At 62.3% G+C, this 21553-nt stretch overlaps 3 protein-coding genes across 4 annotated transcripts in view; 2 read left to right on the forward strand and 1 right to left on the reverse strand.

Annotated features, from left to right (window-relative positions):
- The first annotated feature begins 4872 nt into the window (after positions 1-4872).
- LOC148054478 (uncharacterized) lies at positions 4873-12231 on the forward strand. Its single transcript, XM_087765685.1, has 3 exons — positions 4873-9921; positions 10146-10464; positions 10766-12231. The coding sequence occupies exons 1-3, from the start codon at positions 9723-9725 to the stop codon at positions 11259-11261; spliced, it is 1014 nt and encodes a 337-aa protein (XP_087621811.1). The 5' UTR covers positions 4873-9722; the 3' UTR covers positions 11262-12231.
- A 2050-nt stretch (positions 12232-14281) lies between these two features.
- IRF5 (interferon regulatory factor 5) lies at positions 14282-21231 on the forward strand. Of its 2 annotated transcripts, none has more exons than XM_087764800.1 (9): positions 14282-14333; positions 15489-15670; positions 17130-17319; positions 18115-18158; positions 18276-18306; positions 18417-18692; positions 19185-19574; positions 20101-20219; positions 20328-21231. In XM_087764800.1, the coding sequence occupies exons 2-9, from the start codon at positions 15497-15499 to the stop codon at positions 20544-20546; spliced, it is 1443 nt and encodes a 480-aa protein (XP_087620926.1). In that variant the 5' UTR covers positions 14282-14333; positions 15489-15496; the 3' UTR covers positions 20547-21231. The 2 variants fall into 2 exon arrangements, with proteins under 2 accessions (XP_087620926.1, XP_087620927.1); XM_087764801.1 differs by having other exon boundaries at positions 14311-14333; positions 15489-15547.
- TNPO3 (transportin 3) overlaps positions 21001-21553 on the reverse strand; it is a 42804-nt gene continuing 42251 nt past the window's right edge. The window contains exon 23 of the mRNA XM_087764798.1: positions 21001-21146. The gene's annotated coding sequence lies outside the window, so the exon portion shown is untranslated. The remainder of the gene's footprint in view (positions 21147-21553) is intronic.

Genomic DNA, 21553 nt, shown 5'->3' on the forward strand with positions numbered 1-21553 from the left:
GCCGCGCCGCGCTCTGACTGGTCTTCTCCGCCGCCCGTCCGGCCGTTCGCCCGCCTCCCTCACACCGCCCTCCGCCCACCGCCCCGCCCCTTCGCCTCCGCCGTAGCCCCGCGTCCCCGCCACCGGCGACGCGGGCGCCGATTGGCTGGAAAGCGCCACGTCCTCAGGCGCGCGCCGGCCGCCGGCCCCGCCCACCCCCGTTCTCCCTCCACCCCGCGCCCCACTGCGCATGCGCGCTTGGTGGCCCCCGGGGGGGCGGTCACGTGAGGCGGCTGGAAAGGGCGGGAAAAGGGAGGCGGTGGCGGAGGGCGAGGCGCCATTTTGAGGGGGGCGAGCGGGGCCACCGCCGGCCTTGCGGGGCTACCAGCCGTGCGGGGCGGCCAGCCCCTTTGTCAGCAGCGGGGACACGGCGCTCTTAGAGCGGCGTCGCCTCCTGGAACGGCCCCGGGTGGGGAGAGCCCCCGCCAGCAGCGGCGCTGGCACAGCAGGCGCATGGAGGTCGCCCTTTGGAGAGGGGCTGTGAGGCGTGCTGCGAGGCGGCGGGTTGGGTTCCCATGTATCTACATCATGGAATCGTTTAATCACAGAATCGTAGAACGCCGGGTTGGAAGGGACCTCGAGGATCATCTGCTCCAACCTTTCCAGCACAATCTAGACGAGACGGCCCAGCACTGTGTCCAGCTGAGTCTTAAACGTGTTCAGCGTAGCAGAGTCAACCCCTCCCCTTCCCTGGGGAGATAATTGCAATGATTGACTGGTGTCAATGTGAAAAATTTCCCTCTCGTGTCCAATGGGAGTAACTTGTACCCGTTACCCCTTGTCCTCGCCATGGGACTCCTGGTAAAAAGGGAGTCTCCATCTTTGTAGCTCCCCTTTAAGCGCTGGTCCATGGTGATGACAGCACCTCTAAGCCTTCTTTTCTCAAGGCTGAACAAGCCCAGCTCTCAGCCTGTCCCCACACGGCAGGCTGCCCAGACCCCTGATCATCTCGGTGGCCCTTCTCTGGACCCCCTCCAGCCTGCCCACAGCTTTTTTGTACAGCGGGGACCAGAACTGTGCACAGGATTCCAGGTGTGGCCTGACAAGCGCTGAGTAGAGAGGGATCCTGACTTCTTTCTCTCTGCTGGTGACGCCCTTCTTGATGCAACCCAGCCTCTCGGCCGCAGCAGCACCCTGCTCACTCATGTTCAGCCTCCTGCCCACAGAGCTGCTCTCCAGCCAGGTGGATCCCAGTCTGAGCTGCGCTCCTGGATTATGTTTTCCCAGGTGCGAGACCTTACGCTTGTCTTTGTTTAGGTTGGAAAAGACCCTAAAGTTCAACCAGAAGAAGCGTGAGGAGCAGAGAGACAATGGAGGGGAAGAATCGTAGAATTATTTAGGTTGGAAAAGACCCTTAAGATCATCAAGTCCAACCGTTAGCCCAGCACTGCCAAGGCCACCACTAAACCATGTCCCTCAGCACCACATCTCCCCGGCTTTTAAATCCCTCCAGGGATGGGGACTCAGCCCCTGCCCTGGGCAGCCTGGGCCAGGGCCTGACAGCCCTTTGGGGGAAAGAGTTTTTCCTAATATCCAATCTAAATTTTTCCCCCTGTGCTGGGCACTGGTGAGGCCGCCCCTCGAGTGCTGTGCTCAGCGCTGGGCCCCTCACCCCAAGGCGGCCATGGAGGGGCTGGAGCGTGGCCAGAGCAGGGCAGCGAGGCTGGGGCAGGGGCTGGAGCCCAAGGCTGGGGAGGAGCGGCTGGGGGAGCTGGGGGGGCTCAGCCTGGAGAAGAGGAGGCTGAGGGGAGCCCTCATCGCTCTCTGTAACTGCCTGAAAGGAGGCTGGAGCCGGGGGGGTCGGTCTCTTCTCCCCAGGAACAAGCGATGGGACGAGAGGGAACGGCCTCAAGCTGCGCCAGGGCAGGTTTGGGTTGGGTATTTGCACCAGCACCTCAGTGTCTTTCTTATTGTGAGGGTCCGTGCCGTGCTGCCAGACGTGCCCCGAGCGAGCGCGTCGTGACTGCATCAATCCAAAAATAACTCGGAGTAGTGCAGGGATCCTATGCCAGTAAGTTGACAGCAAGTTTTATAAATATATTTAAATTCAGGCTTAAAATGCTGCATGGCATTTTAATTACTTATATTTCAAATTACTGCTTTGTAGCAAGATGTGATCCCATCGGCAGGGAATGTCTCGGACGACCAAAATCCCATTTTACGAGATCACCCTGAAGCAGCATCACGTTGCTATTTAATTTCATACTGCATCAGGGTACCGTGACACATCAGATCGTCGATACGTTACAGCCAAGTAGCGGCGCGGCTGAGGTCAAGCCTTAATCGCCTTGGACGCGATTCATCCGATGAGATGCGCACGTCCACATCTGTGCTGGCTGTCTAGACTCCCCTTATAGTCACTGGAAAGAAATAGGCACTTCCAGGGCATGATTCATCTCATCCTAAAGTAAATGCCTAAATTAGGTCAGATGAATTGTACCCTAAGAGTACGTTTCTCTCCGGTCTCTGAAGGGAGCTGAGCCGCGCCATCCGTGGCAGATGTTCGCACCAGATATTTACAGTACGCTGAGATAATTCCCACCCTCTGTGTCACGGTAAACAATTTTAAAAGCTGCTTCAGCCAGCTGACATTTTAAAACTCGGCCCAACTATTAAGTCATGAACAGAAAAAACTTAACGCGAAAGTTCCTTGAAAAACTAACGCTTCAGCTTTCTTTTTTTAAGCTCTGTAGTTGCTGATCTTGGAAGATCTCGACAAAAGAATCACATGTGTAAGGCTACGTCCCTGTTCAAATGCGGATGCACGCTGGCAACAGGTTGTGTATGGTGTAGCTGGTCTCGTACCAGGAGATTGTAAGCAGCCTTTAAAATCAGGAGATGTATTTTTTTTTTTAAATAAAGGAGGGCTTGGGGGGTTGTCTTCAGGATTTTTAAACTTTAATGTTTGTGTCTTCAAGCTTTTCTTTACACCCAGGGGGACTAGCAACTTTCCTTTTCCTTTTTCTTTACAAGGAAGCCCACGTTCTTATAAAACGTGATTTAAGCGCTGGAAGGAAAACTGGGAGCAGCCCGATTTCCCCGGCCAGGCTTCTGCCGGGTCCTGCCCTCCACGACTGTACGGCTCCCCGGAGCGAAGGCTGAGGAGGGGGCTACCCCCGGCAGCGGGACCTGCCTCCCTTCCTGAGGGGGCTGGTAGCTCATCCCAGACACGGAAGGATCTGGACATCGAGGGATCCCACCTGTGGATCTACAGGACACGGTGCGATTTAGGCGGAGGGCTCGGAGAATGACAGAACGAGGGAGGCGTTGCTGGCCGGCTCACGAAACCAGGGATCCAGGGGTGGACGCTTTCGCTCAAGTTGGACCGGTGACTCAGCTTCTGGCCTGGATTTCTGACTCCATTTAAAACCATGTCGATCCAGCAAAGACCACAATAAGGAGGACTCAGTGTTAATGTGAGGCTCTTCCTGAGTTATCAGCGACTCATCAGGAGAAGGTTACCAGCGTGTCCTTCGCTTTCTGCCCAGAAAGTTTTACTTGATTAAAATATCTCCACACTTCTCCTCCTAACTCTAACTCGGCACTAAATCCTGACCGAGATGATCAGGCCTGCAAGCTTTAAAATCTCCAAGAGGGACATGAGCAGAAGGCAGTCAGCCTTCCTCACGGCAGAGGCGGATCCACCTCTTCCTCAGCAGCCGGGTCCAGCGGTCCGATCGTCCTTATGAAATCAAATGCCGTGTCGCAGGTCCCATTTGATCCGTCCAGCTTTTCACCCTGCGGCCAGCGTTCCTTGTTTTTTAACTTCACATCTGATATTCTCCACTGCTTTTCAGATCGTTTTATTACCTTACATTTTCTTGCAGAAGCGCTCATATGCAGAAACCAAACCGCCTCGCCTCCATCTTTTTGATGAGCTAAAGAAACCCTGAGCTCTAACTACCTCATCACAGACCTTTTCTCCAACCGTCAGACCGGTGTCATCGTTTCTTTTTTTAGTTCTTCCCGTTTTTCAGAGACTTTTAAAAACGTTGACACACTGCAGCTGGTCACTCTGCTCGCTCCCCAATATTTTGCATGAGGTAAAATCCTCCCCTCATCCTTATTTTCCCATTTCAAGGTTCCCAATCCCTTGATCCCCCTGGTTTGGTTTTGCCAACGCTGTAGATGTTCAGCTGCTTTGTCCGCTGGGGCAGTGCTAACAAGATCCTGCCTTTCTCCCCAGGCCTCGTCTCACTCGTAACCTTAGCTAAGAACGGGTACGACCACAAATTGTCTATAAAATCAGACCTTCGCACAGTCCCCGTCTCGGACAGCGGTACATGAAGTCTCCTGGCTTTTGAAAGTGCTGAATACTCATTAATTATACCTTCAAACTACCAAAAGCAGAGAATTAGGAGAACATATTACTTATTAACTAGCTTTTCAGCTGTAGCCTTGTTTACCTCTTTGTCACATGCCCCAGACAGCAGAGAGGTTCAGGGGAAGATGACCTCGGTATTTGGGCAAGGGAGAGGGAATTTTATTAGTCTGTTGGCGCATCAATCATCCCACCCGCAGCTGCAGCCGCTGCCAAGTCACGGACACTGTTTAGGTGCTGGTTTTAGCTTGAAACCTTTGTGAGTCCCTTGAGAAGCACCCCTGGAAGAAAAGCCGTGATGGTCTGGAGAACAACCGACGCCACAAAGGAGCTGGAGAACCAATGCCACGAAGGAGCTGGAGAACAACCAATGCCACGAAGGAGCTGGAGAACAACCAATGCCACGAAGGAGCTGGAGAGCAACCAATGCCACGAAGGAGCTGGAGAACAACCAATGCCACGAAGGAGCTGGAGAACAACCAACACCATGGAGAAGCTAGAGAGCAACCAATGCCACGAAGGAGCTGGAGAACAACCAACACCATGGAGAAGCTAGAGAGCAACCAACACCACGAAGGAGCTGGAGAACAACCGACACCACGAAGGAGCTGGAGAACAACCGACACCACGAAGGAGCTGGAGAACAATCGACGCCATGAAGGAGCTGGAGAACAACCAACACCACAAAGGAGCTGGAGAACGACCAACACCACAAAGGAGCTGGAGAGCAACCAATGCCACGAAGGAGCTGGAGAACAACCAACACCACGAAGGAGCTGGAGAACAATCGACGCCATGAAGGAGCTGGAGAACAACCGACGCCATGAAGGAGCTGGAGAACAACCAACACCATGAAGGAGCTGGAGAACAACCAACGCCGTGAAGGAGCTGGAGAACGACCAACACCACAGAGGAGCTGGAGAACAACCAATGCCACGAAGGAGCTGGAGAACAACCAACACCACGAAGGAGCTGGAGAACAACCAACGCCACAAAGGAGCTGGAGCTCTGGAAGACTGGAGGACTTTGTCCTCAAGCCGTCTTCCTTGTTGAGGGAGGCCAAGTCAGGTGGAAGGAATCTCGCCGGCCAGGACTGCATGGTTTTGTCACAGAATTGGATGTTTTTCCTAGGAAATGCACTGTTCAAGCCCAAATTAACTGGGGAAGTCCATGGCTTGTGTAACGCAGGCAATCAGAGGGGTCTCCCCTGGCTACGCCTGTGAGAGGTGGCCTGCTTCCACCTGAGCTGCAAACAGGGCAGCAGGGAGTGTTAAATTAAGGACTGAAAATATCCGAAGGGAATTCCTAACTCCAGCTTTGCCCCGGGATGGCGGCTTCGTTGTAGGGCGGTCGGATACTGAGCTGCTCTCCGAGTCGCTCTCATGCTACGGAAACACAACAAGACTCAAACACTCGTTGGGAGCACAGCCTGCATCCCACCCTCTCTTCAGGTTGTTCCTGAAAAGTGGTAACACTGCCAGAAAAAAAAAACCAGAAACCAAACGCGTGAACACTAATCCTAGATCCTGTGCTGGGCCACCTGCAGAAAGCCCAAAGGAAGGCGGTGACAACAACCGGAGGTCTCAGAACCGCGGTCTGGGAGGAGAGCACAGCAAACCTGCGCTTGATCAGCGTGGAAAAAAAGAAAATACGGGAGTTTTTTTAACGATCTCCTGCTGGGAGCGGGGCAGCAGCCTTCCTTTGCACGTCTGGGCCGTGGACGAGGTTGTGGATGCAGCAGGTCCAGCATGGAGACCTACAACGGGGTGATTCGGGCAGGAGGGATGGAGAAGCAGAGATGGAGAACCAGGGCAGCAGACCTCTCCCAGGAGCAACGTTAGCGGTGAGGACTGCGCTGAGGGAGGACCATGAGGTCCCTCAGGCGGAGCAACAGGTCTCGTGGGTGAAATTGGGGAAGCCCTTTGAGGTTGGGCTGCGGCCCTGGTGGCATGCCGAAGGGCGGAGGACGTGGAGCTGCGTGCGGGAGCGCAGGGAAGAGGGAGACGCGGCATCTCCAGCACGAGGAATGATGGTGGGAGGTTGGAGGAGCCCAAGGATGAGCAGCGAGAGCGCGACTCCAGTTTTTATGGGCGAGACGACCAGCCCTGACCATCAGGAGACCGCTCCGAAGGTGTAACACCGAGCGTCCCGATGGGAAGGACCGACTCACGCCCTGCCTCAGTTTACCTCTGACCATGGGAAGATGGCGTCAGGAAACCAGAACACCGAGCCTTTCCAAACTTACTCCAACAGCTCATTCCCGATTTATTTCAACGTTTCTGTGCCTTGTTCTGACCCCGGGCTGTGGCCTCTTTGGGACCCAAACGGGGGTACGAGCTGGTGGGTTCCCACACAACCCCGTTCCTACAGCCGCTCTCCCGAGCAGAGCCCCGCCGCAGGGCTCACCCCCTTTCCATGACACCCGTCTGACAAAACCTGCACCCAGAGCCAGGCCCTCGGCTCCTCCTGTGAAACCACGTGGATATGACCGCGCGCCGACCAGCCCCGTCATCGGGCTGGCACGGGGCGTTCGCAAACCGTTAGGCAGCGGCTCTTAACCTTGCCGGGTGGCTATAAATACCCTCGCGCTCCGCGAGCGGTGCCAGGAGGTGTCGAAAGGGGAAAAGCACCAACCTCCCCTGCAAAAACCCGAGTGGAAGAAACCAAAACCGACCGACTCGGCGTCTGCAAACCCCCGCCGTGTTTGGAAGCGCGGGGCGGAGGGAGGAGCAGAAATCCCGACACCTGGAGCGAAGGACTTGTGAAGAGCAACCCGTTGCGTGCAGGATTTAATATAGCGATGAGTAACGCGTCCTGGGGTGAGCGGCCGGGGGCAGAGGAATGCCCCCAGCTAATCCTCCCACCCCGCAGCCGTCTATTTAGGGAAGCGATGGCCGCGTGGAGCCGAAGGAGGCCCTGCGCTCAGCGTCCTGGCATTCCTCCACGTCCCAGCTGGCTGCTTTCCCGGCCCTGCACCCACTCCTCCCCGGCTGCTCCGGGGCAGTCATCGGCAAACCCCCCCCCCCCCAGATTGGGGTGGAAAGGGCTGGGCAGAGCCGTGCCCCCATCCAGCGGGAGCCTGGAGGTCCATAGGGCTGGCTAAAAAAAAAACAAATCGGTTGCGAGCCAGGAGAAGTGTCTTGCCGCTCCTCCGCCCTCCCGTGCCGTGCGTTGAGCCGTTTTTCGTGGGCTCGGCCACGGCCGCTCGGAGCGGAGGGATGAGCCGGAGGGAAGGCATTCGGGCCGGTGATCTCAGGGAGCAGCAATGCGAGGGAGCTGCCAGCCCCGGGGCTGCTGGTGAACGTAAGCCCCGTGAGCGCTGCCGCCGCCAGCCAACGCGGACGGGGAGAAATGTCCTTGTCCGAGCACGGCGCTGTAACTGAGCACCGCCGTGAGTGCCGGGGGGCACGTGGAAGGCGGGTGAGGATGGGACGGCTGCCTCGAGACCCCTGGCCCGCTGCCTGCCGGAGGGTCGCTGCCCCTGCTGCCCCCCCCAGCGCAGCTCGGGCTGCCCACCCCTGCCGGCGTTTGGGGCTGCCTGCGGGCACGGTGGCGGGGAGGCACGGACCGGGTGCCTTAAATGCAAGTAGGATTGGGTTTTGTTTGCTTGGTTTTTAAGAAACTAAAGAAAGAGTTTTCTGCTCTCGATGAGCAGAGTGGCGCTCAGATGTGTGTGGCCAGCAGCCCAGAGCTCCTCTTTACCCTGTTAGGCCCCAAAACTCAAAAAAATCAGTGACTTTCTGCACTTTGGTGTCTTTGGGCTGTTGCTGCCAGGACGTGACGGTGTCTCATTTGCAAGACAAACTCCAACCGGCCGTCACGCCGCCCACGCCGCCCGCAGAACTTGCAAATCCCCCATCCCACAGCAGGGCCGGGGGCTGTGGGAGGGAGACAGCAGCTCCGCACCCCAGCACCCAGCTCCAGGGGTGCCTGCCGGGAGCTGGGGCTCCAGGAGGATGGCGGAGACGTCCTCTCCCGGCGCAGGACAGAGGGTCCCTGCCCGGGGTGAGATGCTGTTCTGACGCTGTTTGAGCGTGACGCGAGCTGCCTCTCCTCACTCCTGGGCGTTGAATTTTCCCAACGCTCTCTGCCTCCTGGATCTCTGCTACTTCGGAGAGCTTTAGCCAAAAAAAAAAAAAAAATTAAAATGCAGAATTCCCGTTCCCGGAGCAGATTGATTTAATTAAAGCCATTTAAATCATTAAAGTGACTCTTCAGCTAAATCAACAAAGCAAGAAACCTCAAATTAATTCCACCCTTTTAATTGTGATTTGTGGTTGTTTGTTTTAATCATTTCCTTGCAGAAAGGTGTGTTACCGGGGAGCGGTTGCCAGGACACGCCTGCGCCCCACCGCGAGGGCCTCGAAAATACCCCGAGGGCAACTGTGTGTCACCCGTGGGGGCCGAGCCGGCCTCTCGGACCCCACGCGCGGTTCAGCCCTGGCACCGGTGGCTTTGCTGCAGGACATCCCGGACCCAAACCATCAAAGCCACGAGGCCAGGTCCCGCTCGTGTCTGCGTGCAGCTCTCCCGTCCTCTGGCTCTGGTGCTTTTAGCTGAGGAGCAAAGGCAAAGCTGGTCCGGTCTCCCTCTCCTGGAAAACCAGCAGAGTTCCCGCTGCCTGGAAGGCTCCGGCTCATCTCCGGCTCTCAATCACACTCTGCCCTTGGTCATCCGACCCTGGCGAGCTCTCCTTCGCCTTGGTGGCTTCCAGCTCGTCCCTTTGTGCCGCCAAAGGGGAACATCCCGTTACCGCTGCGGCTCCGTGAACTCAGCAGCGCCCAAATAGCACGGCGAGTCAGGGGAACGAGCGCGCGCCGACGGGCGCGGCCACGGCGGGGGACCCCTCACAGCGCCTCGTCGCCAAGCTCGTTCATTGAATCGCAGCCGGCCGGCTCGATGCTTCGGATGATCTTACAGGCCGGGAAGTTAAAAACAAGCTGCTCTCTGCCCATAAAAAGCAAAGGGCTTTCGGCGTGGAATCATCGAGGCCAGAGGGATCTCGCAGCGCACGCAAGCGGTGGGAAACGCTCCCAGCAGGACGTGCAGTGGGAGAGGGGAGAGTTACACATGGCCGGCCTTTGTGTCCGGGGCGCAGGCCTGAGCCCCAAAACGTGGCTTAATCCCAGCCCTGATCCCCTCAAAGGTTTTGCAAATCCCACTCAAAGCTTCGCTGCCTGCGATTCTGCTCCTCTGGCCTCCTGCTCCCTACGGGAATATGCTCTTGCTACCCGAAGCGCATCCCAGACCTAGTTTTTAGGAGCACGGAAGTGGTGGCATTCGCTGTTTTTCAGATGGTCCTCAAATTCCTGGCTATCCTGTGCCACTGGGACCGGCTACAGAGACCTGCTCCGGTCAAGGCATGGAGCGCACCAAGGGTGCCTGGGAGCCGCTCGGCTCTCCGGAGAGAAGCCGTCCCCTCCCGGCAGGGGCTGGGCAAATCAGGCTACCGACACCAAACCGCCTCCAAAATCGGCAGCGGAGCCCACCAGAGCCCGGCTGGCCCCACCGCAAGAGGCTGGATGGAGAAGTCCTTCCCAATGGAAAGCCAAGTCTTCCAGGTGGGAAGAGGAACGCCACCTTGCTAGAGAGAGAGTCCAAGATACAAAATTGTGGTTGAATGGGTTGGTTAAGGGTGGTATTTGCAAACCCAGAACATACAAACCCAATCCCACTGGCGCCGTGTACCTACCACCCGCACAGAAAGACGCGGTGACACCGTTCTCCTCACCTTCTCGGTGCCGGAGACGGCCCCGCTCTTCCTCAATCTGCGTTGCTTTTGCAGAAATCGACACTTCCCGCCTCCCTTTCTTCCTTCGCCGCCTGGGACACAGCCTCAGCCGCTGCCAACGTCCCCGAGATCCGTCCTTCTGTCCGGCTGTAGGTTGGATCTCCGTTAATCTGAGGGCCCGCAGCAGGACGGGGAGCCGCCAGCAGACGTCGACGAGTGGGTCCGTCAGGTCCCGTCTGCCGCAGAGGACCTTCAGCAGGAGCAGCAGCAGAGGTTGCGGGAGGCCGTTGAACGTTGCCACCAAGAAGATCTTCAAAAAGACGATCGCCGATGGCCGTCAGCAAACCAACCACCAGCACCTGGCGGGGGGAAGGTGAATTCGGGTTCAAATGCTTGGTTTCGATGAATATTTGCCGGCCGGTGCCATCCCGAGGTGTGGTGGGGACCCTGTGAAGAGCGAGTTACTCCCCGGGAACTCCCCGCTCCTCTTCGAGACACCGAAAACGTGGCTGAGACGCAAAAATTTCACTGCGGGAGGAGAAGTTTGAGAGAGTGGAGAACCTGAAGTTTCTCCTCCTAAAACCGACGTATTTTGACGCGGAAATCCTCAGAGGAAGGTTTACGCTCAGGGTTGTCAGCACGTCACCTCCTCCTTTTGCCTTGTCCCCATCCAGTGACCGCGGCAGCCAACCCCGGGACGGGCGTACCAGTGGCAGAAGGGTTCCTGGTGGTGTGTTTGGGGTGTCACCACGGGTTTTTGGAGAGCAAACCTTCTGGGTAAGTACGGACCGCTCACGTTTCTGGTGCCACCCAACCTCCGCCATCAAACGGCCAATGTTTCCGACCTTGGGGCTTGCTTTTCTTTCGGAGAAGAAGCCCAACCTCCCCACAAACACGTCCGCCACTGAGATGGGACCGAGCTTTAACAACCCAGAGCTCTTCAAGGTAAACGGGGGATTGACCAAAACCAAAAATCAACCGAGATTAAAAAAATCAGACGGAAAAAAATCTCAATTAGAGGCTGGCGAGCCCGCCTGCTCGTGCCACGTCTCCTCTCGGTGGCAGGGAAACCGGGGCGGCTCAGCCGGACTGCGGTCTCGCCGAGGAAGCGAACCAGCTCCGTGGGGGAAGACTGGAGCCGCGGGATGGAGAAGGAATTCCCTCCGCTGAAGCCAAGCTGCCGCGGAGAAAAACGAGACATCGAAAGCGGAGAGCAAACCTGCGGAGCGAATCGACCCCCCGGCGCCTCACCGCCTCTTCCCAGACGCGGCACGACGGAGCCCGTGGGTGCCGGGAGCATCTCCCACGCGCGCTGGGTCTCAGCCTGGCCCGGAGGCGCCGTCCCCGGCACGGCGGGAGGCCACACCGGGCTCCGGCCACGGAGGGAAATCCCTGGAAGCGGGACGGCCTCGTGTTTATCCCCCTGCCCAGACCGCCTGGGAGCGGGACGGCCCGGCATGGCTCCGGCACCGCTCTGGCATGGCGCCTCCGACGCCCCATCCGGCTCCTCGGCATCGCATCCCGCTCGCGGCAGAGCTGGCTCCGCGGGGGGAGGCCACCAAATTAAGGAAGAAAAAGAGCCGGAGGTCAGCCTGCGCTACCGGAGGGGGGGCCTTGCCCCCCCCTAATTAATTAATGACAAATTAATACGTAATTTGAGGCGGAGACTCGGAGCGCGGGTTCCCTGCCTGCCGTATTCCCGTACCTGTGACCAAAACCCAACCAAAGGAACCCAAAAATATATCAGGCCGGTATCCAGCTGGCCGGGAGCCCGGGAAGCGATGGCTCGGAGACACGGACAGCCCAGCTCCGGGAAATCCCATCCAAGATCCGCGGGGAGCCGCAGCGGCGGCAGGGCTGAGCGCTCCCTCTCACGGCCGCAGAGAGCGAGGCGATCCCGGGGAGTTTTAACCAAATTTCCAGGAATATAAAAATATAAATCTAAGAAGCGGAGAGTGCTGGGAGAGGGAAATCAGCGGCGGGCCGGGAGCGAAACACGGTGGCCCACCCCGCGTGGCCGGGGCGGCCGGCAAGAACGGTTTCATTTCTCGGTGGAAGAAGCGGATGGGAAAGTCCCCTCCTCCGCGATTTCACACGTGATGACCCCCAAAAACGGATTTTTTTTGGTTTTTGGGTTGGTTTTTTTTTCCCCCCCTCTTTGGCCTCGTGAGGACACGCGGCGGCGAACGGAGCTGGGGACGGGGCCGCGGGGGACGGGCCACCGCGGCGGAGCGGCCCGGGGCTGGCGAGGAGCAAAGCCGAGGCCGGTGGAGCCGGCCGCTCCTAGCGATGGAAAAATTAAAATTATTAAAATTAAAATTAAAATTAAAATTAAAACTCCAACCAAGCGAGCTGAAGCCCTGGCGCTTCCCGAAACATGGAGGAGGAGGAGGCGGCGGCAGGGAAACGCACGACCATCCCGCTTCCTTCCCTTTTCCCCGAATTCGTCGCCGAAAATCGCGATGCCGGCTCATCGGCGGGGCCGGCATCTCCCGCCCGCGGCCTTCCCGCTCCGGCGAGGACAGAAAACAGCCGGGCACGGCTCGAGCGGATGCCGAAGCGGGATCCTTGAGGAAATATCCATCCGGCATCCCATCAGTCGGCATTTTTGGGTGCCTTTTCCCGGCGTTTTGTGCCGTGGTTTGCACACCGGGTGCGGCTCAGGAAGGGAATTTGGGATGGGAAGATGCTCCAAGGTCCGGAGCTCCTCACCCTGCGTCCGGCGGCGGAACGGGACCGAGATTCCCAGCCTGAATTAAGCATTCCCGGCTTGCGGGTTGGGATCGGGCCCTGCAGCCGGGATTCATCCGTGCCGCAGCCGCTTCTTGGGATGAGCCAGGATCCCGGGAGGAGGACGGACGAGGCCACGCGGGAAGAATCCCACCGGGTGCGGGAGAGGGGAAGGGAGCCGCTCGCTCCCGCCGCGTCCGTGTGATAGCCGAGCTTTCCGTAGGGAAGCTCCGTAGGGAATCTGCCGCCGATCCCAAGATGCCGGGTAGAGCCGCGCATCGCCGGGAGCCCCGTCCTCGCCCGGCCATCGGCACAGCATCGCTCGGCTGCCGACCTCCCTCTCCCAGGCCAGGCCCTCAGCTCCGGGAACCGGGAATGCCGATCCCCAGGGATTTGTAGGTTGAACGGGGGCCCCAGAATCCCTTGAGATTGGCGGGATGAGCCACGGAGCGGCGATCCCGGGTGGCCGCTGCCACTGGGATCCGCTCTGCTCCCACTGGGAAGCCACTGGGATCTGCTCCACTCCCACTGGGAATGCACCGGGATCTGTTCCGCTCCCACAGGGAAGCCACCGGGATCTGCTCCTTTCCCACTGGGAACGTACTGGGATCTGCTCCGCTCCCACTGGGAATGCACTGGGATCCGCTCCACTCCCAGTGGGAATGCACAAGGATCTGCTCCGCTCCCACTGGGACCGTACTCGGATCTGCTCCTTTCCCAGTGGGAATGCACTGGGATCTGCTCCACTCCCAGTGGGAATGCACTGGGATCCGCTCCGCTCCCACTGGGAACGCACAGGGACCCGCTCCGCTCCCACTGGGAATGCACTGGGATCCGCTCCGCTCCCACTGGGAACGCACAGGGACCCGCTCCGCTCCCACTGGGAATGCACTGGGATCCGCTCCGCTCCCACCGGGAATTCTCTTCCCCGGAGCCCCGCAGGCCTCGGCGGCGCGGGCGGGAGCGGCCCCGGGCGGGGGCTGAAAATAACCTAAAACCCCCAAATCTGCAAGTTCCGTGCCTCGGCCCCGCCCCGCGCCCACGCGCGGGACGCCCCACGCAGCCCCGCCCCTCATTATGCGGGGGGGGGGAGGTGGCCAATGAGGAGGCAGCAATTGAAATCCTCGTTAAGCCGCAGTTGGTCCCGCCCCCGCGTTGCCGGGCAACGGCCGCGGGGAGGGGAGGGGGGATGAGTGACAGGGAGCGCGGCCAATCACAGCTCGGCGGGGATGGATTTGGGGGGGGGGGTGCCCGCCCGCTCGGGGGAATCCCCGCGCGTCACGTGGCGTGGGTATGCAAATGTATGTAAAGAATATGTTAATGAGGGGTCTGGCGTTGCTGCGGGGGGGGTGCGAGTGAGGACACGGGTGGGGACACGGGTGGGGCGGGGGCGGTCCCGGGGCGGGGGCGTGGCCGGGCCCCTCCCGCGCCCCACGGCCACGCCCCACGCCCACGGCCCGGCCACGCCGTGCGGAAGCGCTGAGCGGCGGCGGCCCCGGCTCCGGAGCGCAGGTGAGTCCCGGTACCGGTTACCCGGGGTCCCCCGTGGGCGTGGGGTGGGTGCCCCCGTGGGTGGGTCCCCGTGATGATGGATCCCCGTGGGGTGGGTTCCCGCGGGTGGGTGCCCCCGGGGGTGGGTCCCCGCGAGGATGGGACTCCGTGAAGTGGGTGCCCGCGTGGGTGGGTCCCCGTGGGGTGGGGGTCCCCGTGGGTGGGTCCCCGTGGGGAATGATCCCCGTGGGGATGGGTCCCCGTGGGGTGGGTGCCGCGGGTGGGTGCCGCGAGCATCCCTGAGGGGGTGGCGGCAGCCCGGGCCCCACGGGTGGAGGAGCGGCGGTGTGAGGGAGCGCCCGTCCGTCCGTGGGTCCGTCCGTCCGTGCCCTGCACACGCGTGTGCGCCGCACGTGGGCTGGGGCACGCGGGGGCACACGCGGGTCCCGGGGAGGGGGGGGCTCCCCTCGCGTGGCTGCTGTGAGCCCACGGGGACCCCGGCCCCGCGGGGCGCAGGATCAGGCCCCTCCCCCCTCTCATTGTCCCCCCGTGTCCCCCCCGTGTCCCCCCCGTGTCCCCCTATGTCCCCGTGTCCCCCCCGTGTCCCCGTGTCCGTTCTCCCCACTGTGTCCCCCTGTCCCGTGTCCCCTCCGTGTCCCCCCCTGTGTGTCCCCCCCCGTGTCCCCCCGTGTCCATGTCCCGTGTCCCCCCCGTGATCCCCCCCACGTCCCCGTGTCCCCCCCAGGTCCCGCCCCCCCCCCCCCCCCCCCAGCGGCTCCGTCCCGGTTTTGCTTCCCCAAATCCGCCCCAGCTTCTGCTTTCGGGGCGCGGGGCGACGCCCCCACACCCACGCGGGGCCTCAGCCCCCCCGCCCCCCCCCCCCAGGGGCGGGGACCCCCCCCGCCCCCTGCCCCGCACCCCAGGGCCGGGGGGGCCCCCTCAGCCCCCCCCCCCCCCCGTGTCATGAGCCCGCGGGGCCTCAGCCCCCTCACACACACGTCACGAGCCCGCCAGGCCCCAAGCCCATCACACCCCCCCCGTGTCACGAGCTGGCCGGGTCTCAGCCCCTTGTGGCACACATGGCACGAGCTGGCCCGGCCTCGGCCCCTTCTCCCCCCCCCCGCCACGAGCCGGGCAGGGCCCCGCGGCGCCCCCAGCCCTCCGTGTCCCCCCCAGGTGCCGCCATGAACCCCCCGCCCCGGCGCGTGCGGCTGAAGCCCTGGCTGGTGGCCCAGGTGAGCAGCCAGCGCTACCCGGGGCTGCGGTGGCTGGACGCCGAGCGGCGATGCTTCGCCATCCCCTGGCGCCACGCCACCCGCCACCCCCCCGCCCCCCAGGACCACGACACCATCTTCAAGGTGACACGGGACAGGGGACGGGGACGATGGGGTGACGGGGGGACACGGGACAGGGGACGGGGTGACAGGGTGACAAGGGGGGAGGGGATGGGGGTGATGGGGACGATGGGGTGACGGGGGGACACGGGACAGGGGATGGGGTGACAAGACAGACATGGGATGGGGGTGACAGGGTGACAAGGGGGGACAGGGGATGGGGTGATGGGGACGATGGGGTGACAAGGGGGACATGGGACAGGGGATGGGGTGACAAGACAGACATGGGATGGGGGTGACAAGGTGACAAGGGGACAGGGGGACAGGCGATAGGGGTGATGGGGACGATGGGGTGACAAGGACCAGGGGTGATGGGGTGACAAGGGGGACATGGGATGGGGGGATGGGGTGACAGGGGGACAAGGGGACAAGGTGACAAGGGGGGACAGGGGATGGGGTTGATGGGGATGATGGGGTGACATGGGATGGGGACAATGGGGTGACAAGGGGGACACGAGACAGGGGGATAGGGTGACAAGATAGACATGGGACGAGGGTGACAGGGTGACAAGGGAGGACGGGATGACAAGGGGAACATGAGATGGGTGATGGGGACGATGGGGTGACAAGAGGGACACGCGATGGGGGAGATGGGGATGATGGGGTGACGGGGGCATGGGACAGGGGGATGGGGTGACGAGACAAACATGGGATGGGGGTGACAGGGTGACAAGGGAGGATGGGGTGACAAGGGGGACATGGGACAGGTGATGGGCATGATGGGGTGACGGGATGGGGGGTGATGGGGTGACAGGGGGATGGGGACAGGAGGATTGGGGGACAGGGGATGAGTGATGGGGGTGACGGGGTGACAGGGGATGTAGGTGATGGGGTGACAAGGGGGGACAGGGTGACAAGGGGAAGATGGGATGGGGGTGATGGGGTGACAAGGTGATGGGGACAGGGGGATTGGGGGACAGGATGGGTGATGGGGGTGACAGGGTGACATGGGATGTAGGTGACAAGGGGGGACAGGGTGACAAGGGGGACATGGGACGGGTGATGGGGTGACAAGGGGACACAGGATGGGGGTGATGAGGAGGATGGGGTGACGGGGATGGGGTGATGGGATGGGGGTGATGGGGTGACAAGGGGATGGGTGATGGGGTGACAAGGGGGGACAGGGTGACAAGGGGGACACGGGATGGGGGTGATGAGGATGATGGAGTGACAGGGGATGGGGACAGGGGGGTTGGGGGACAGGGGATGGGTGATGCGGGTGATGGGGTGACAAGGGGGGACAGGGTGACAGGGGACGGGGGCGATGGGGTGCCAAGGGTGATGAGGAGGATGGGGTGACAGGGGACGGGGGCGATGGGGTGACGAGGGGGACACGGGACGAGGGCGATGGGGATGCGGGGGTGAGACGGGGGGACATGGGGGACACGGGGCGCCGGGCGCTGAGCACCCCCGCTGCCCCCAGGCCTGGGCGCAGGAGACGGGCAAGTTCACGGAGGGGGTGGACGAGCCGGACCCGGCCAAGTGGAAGGCCAACCTGCGCTGCGCCCTCAACAAGAGCCGCGAGTTCCGGCTGCTCTTCGACGGCACCAAGGCCACCCCGCTCCAGCCCTACAAGGTCTACGAGCTCTGCCAGGGCCCCGCCGAGGGCGCCGGTACGGCCGCGCACCCACGGGTGCCGGGGCGGGGGGGGGGGGGGGGTCTGGGGAGGGGTTGGGCGCCCCACGAGCCCCCAGACCCCCACGGGGACCCAGCACTCCATGAAGCCCCCGCACCCCATAAGTCCCCCACACCCCATGAGGTCCCAGCACCCCACAAGGACCCAGCACCCCATGAGTCCCCAGCACCCCGAAATGCCCCAGCGCCCCACAAGTCCCCCACACCCCATAGGGACCCAGCACCCCATGAGGTCCCAGCACCCCACAAAGACCTGGCACCCCGTGAGCCCCCAGCACCCCATGAAGCCCCAGCACCCCACAAGTCCCCTACACCCCACAGGGACCCAGCGCCCCACAAGGACCTGGCACCCCACAAGTCCCCAGCACCCTGCAATGCCCCAGCACCCCACAGGGACCCAGCACCCCATGAGGCCTCAGCACCCCACAAGTCCCCTACACCCCATAAGAACCCAGCACCCCACAAAGCCCCAGCACCCCACAAAGACCTGGCACCCCACGAGTCCCCAGCACCGCCCCAGCACCCCAAAACTCCCCTACACCCCACAAGTCCCCAGCACCGCCCCAGCACCCCCCAGAGACCCAGCACCCTATGAAGCCCCAGCACCCCATGAAGCCCCAGCACCCCACACATCCCAAGCACCCCACAAGTCCCCTACACCCCATGCGGGCCCAGCACCCCACAAGTCCCCTACACCCCACGAGGGCCCAGCACCCCACAACTCCCCTGCGCCCCCAAAGCCCCGGCCCCCCCAGCCCGTTTCTCCCTTGCAGATGGGGATGACTACAGCTGCGGCGCGGAGGAGGACGTCAGCCAGGTACCGGGGGGGGGGGGGGGGGGACCAGGGCGGGCGGGGGGACCCCCAAACCGGGGACACCTCGGGGGGCCGGGGGGGTCCCTGCACCCCGTCACCGCCCCGCTCTCCCCCCGGCAGCTCCAGAAGATGACGTCTCTGAGCCTCGATGGTGAGTGGGGGGTGCTGCGGGGGGGGGGGGCGCGGGGGGGCAGCCACCCAGCGGGTTCAGGGGGCGGCTGGGGGGCTGGGGCCACCCTCCGACCCCACGCTGTGCCCCAGACACCCAGCGCGGGGGGGACCTGCTGCCCCCCTACCCCTGGCCCAAGGAGGACCCCCCCTTCGGCAGCGGCTGCCCCCCGGGGCCCTTCGTGCCGCCCCCCCCGGCGCTGCTCCCCAGGGAGGTGGGGGGCACCCACGGGACCCCCGAGCTGCCCCCCGCCGCCCTCGCCGAGACGGGGCCCCCTTTGGGCAACCTGGGGCCCCCGGCCGCTTGCCCGCTGGCGCCCATGGAGCACGTCATCCCCAACCTGCTCATCAGCCCCCACATGCTGCCGCGTAAGGACCGGGGGGGCGGCCGTGGGTGTGGGGGTGGCCGTGGGTGTGGGGTGGCCATGGGGTGGCTGGATGGGGTGGCCATGGGTCTGGAGTGGCCGTGGGGTGGCCATGGGTGTGAGGTGGCCATGGGGTGGCTGGATGGTGGTGGCCATGGGAGTGGGGTGGCTTTGGGGTGGCTGGACGGCGTGGCCATGGGAGTGGGGTGGCTGTGGGGTGGCCATGGGGTGGCTGGATGGGGTGGCCGTGGGTGTGTTGTGGCTGGATGGTGGTGGCCATGGTTGTGGGGTGGCCGTGGGGTGGCTGGACGGGGTGGCCACGGGTGTGGGGTGGCCGTTGGGTGGTTGGGTGTGGGGCGGCCGTTGGGTGGGTGGCCATGGGTGGCCATGGGTGTGTTGTGGCTGGATGGTGGTGGCCATGGCCGTGGGGTGGCCGGACGGCGGTGGCCACGGCGCGCTCCCCGGCGGGCAGTTGACTTCCGAGTCCCTTCGGCAGTGACCGACCTGGAGATCAAGTTCCAGTACCGGGGCCGTCAGGTCTGCGTCCTCACCATCAGCAACCCCCACGGCTGCCGCCTCTTCCACAGCAGCCTGGAGCCCACGCAGGAGCAGGTGGAGCTCTTCGGGCCGCTGACGCTGGAGCAGGTCCGCTTCCCCGCCACCGACGCCATCCCCAACGAGAAGCAACGGTTCTACACCCACCAGCTCCTGGACGTGCTGGACCGCGGGCTCATCCTGGAGCTGCAGGGCCAGGACATCTACGCCATCCGCCTCTGCCAGTGCAAGGTCTTCTGGACGGGGCCCTGCGCCGCCCGCCACGCCGGCCCCAACCCCATCGAGAGGGAGAAGAAGACCAAGCTCTTCAGCCTCGAGGGGTTTCTCAACGGTGAGAGGAGGAGGGGGTGGTTGTTCCCTGGGCCCCTTGGGGACACCGGGTGGGATGGAGGGGTCAGCTGGTGTGGGGGGACCAAGGTGGGACCGGGGGGACACCAGGCAGCCCATGGGGACGCAGTGGCGTGGGGGGACACCAGGTGGCACGTGAGGACCTGGTGGCATGGGGGGACATCAGCTGGCATAGGGGGACCAAGATGGGATGGGGGGACATCAGGCAGCCCATGGGGACACGGTGGCATGGGGGACACCAGGTGGCACGTGAGGACCAGGTGGCATGGGGAGAACCAAGATGAGACGGGGGGAGACACTAGGTGGCTCATGGGGACCTGGTGGTGTGCGGGGACCAAGCTGGCGTGGGGGGACACCAGGTGGCTCATGGGGACCCGGTGGCATGGGGGGACATCAGCTGGCATAGGGGGACCAAGATGGGACGGGGGGGACACCAGGTGGCTCATGGGGACCCAGTGGCATGGGGCGAGGCCCCATCCTGCCCCTCACCGCGGCGCCTGGCCCCACAGGCCTCATCCTGTTCCAGAAGGGGCAGACCACCACCCCCCCGCCCTTCGAGATCTTCTTCTGCTTCGGCGAGGAGTGGCCGGACCAGAAGCCCAAGGAGAAAAAACTGATCACGGTGCAGGTGAGGGGACAGGGACGCCGGCGCCCCCGGGTCAGGGCGCTGCCCGCAGCTCCCGGGGGGACGGGGCGGGTGTCCCCGTGCCGGCTGACGCCGCGGTGGCTCTTGCAGGTGGTGCCGGTGGCGGCGCGGCTGCTGCTGGAGATGTTCTCGGGCGAGCTGTCCTGGTCGGCTGACAGCATCCCGCTGCAGATCTCCCACCCCGACCTCAAGGACAAGATGGTGGAGCAGTTCAAGGAGCTTCACCAGCTCTGGCAGAACCAGCAGCGGCTGCCGCCGGCGCAACCGGAGCCCGGCCCCGCCGCCGGCCCCTGGGTGCTGCCCCAGTGACGAGGGGACGCGGGGGCCACCTGCGGCGGTGCCACCGCGAAGCCCGGCGGGCTGATCCCCATCCCAGCCCCGCGGCCGTCCGCGCTAGCAGAGCCGGGGCCACCCAGCGCCGTCCCCGTCCCCCCGGAGCTACCGGTGACCCACCGGGACCCACGGGGGCTCCAGGGCAGGACGGGACCAGGCCCGGAGGCTTTAGTGGGGCTGGACCAGCGGAGAAGCCGGACCCGTCTCCCCGCAGCACCCACGACGGAACACGGCGGGGGCTGCCCCCCGGCTCTCCCAGTTTTGGGGAGAAACGGCAAGAAAATGGGACCAGGATGGGGAGCGGGACCCGGACCCCCCCAGGGCCGGGGACACCCAGCGCGGGGCTGGGCTGCCGCTCAGGGCAAAGAGCGAAGCCAGGCCCAGCCCTGAGAGAAGAACCAGGCCGGGACTTGGGGGTTTTTTATTTATTTTTTTTTCAGTTTTTTGTTGTTTTTATTGTTCTCGAGATGGCCACACACCCCCGGAGGGAACAGCAGCGCCCCAGCCCCGCGCCGGCCCTCTCCCAGCCCCGTCCCTGCACTCGCTCGAGCCGTCTCCTCCCCGCACGGTCCAACCCTAAAATAAAGCAAATAAAATTGAAAAAAAAAAAACAACACCAAAAAAACCAAACTAAAAAAGAATAAAAAAAAAAAAAATATAATATATATATTTAAAGAGTCCGTCCCGCCTGCGTCGTCGCCGGGAGGTCGCCACCGGGCAGGACGCGGCGTCCCCCCTCCTGCAGACCCTGCGTTTTACTAAATCTATTTTAAACCCCCGTCTTTCCTGAAATAATTTTTTATCGTTTGGGGTTTTTGTTTTTTGTTTGTTTATTTGTTTTTTGTTGTTTTTTTTTTTTTTTTTCCATTTCACAGAAAGTTTTCTACTTCGCACTCTTGTTTTGCTGCCGGGCAAATCCGTTTTCCTCCGGTGTTTGGTGGTGGTTTGGTTTTGTGTCGGTTTTTTGTTTTGTAGGTTCTGGG

This window comes from Nipponia nippon, unplaced genomic scaffold, assembly GCF_047370975.1.
Source record: "Nipponia nippon isolate SJK-2023a ecotype South Korea unplaced genomic scaffold, ASM4737097v1 scaffold_3, whole genome shotgun sequence".
NCBI classification, from domain to species: Eukaryota; Metazoa; Chordata; class Aves; order Pelecaniformes; family Threskiornithidae; genus Nipponia; species Nipponia nippon.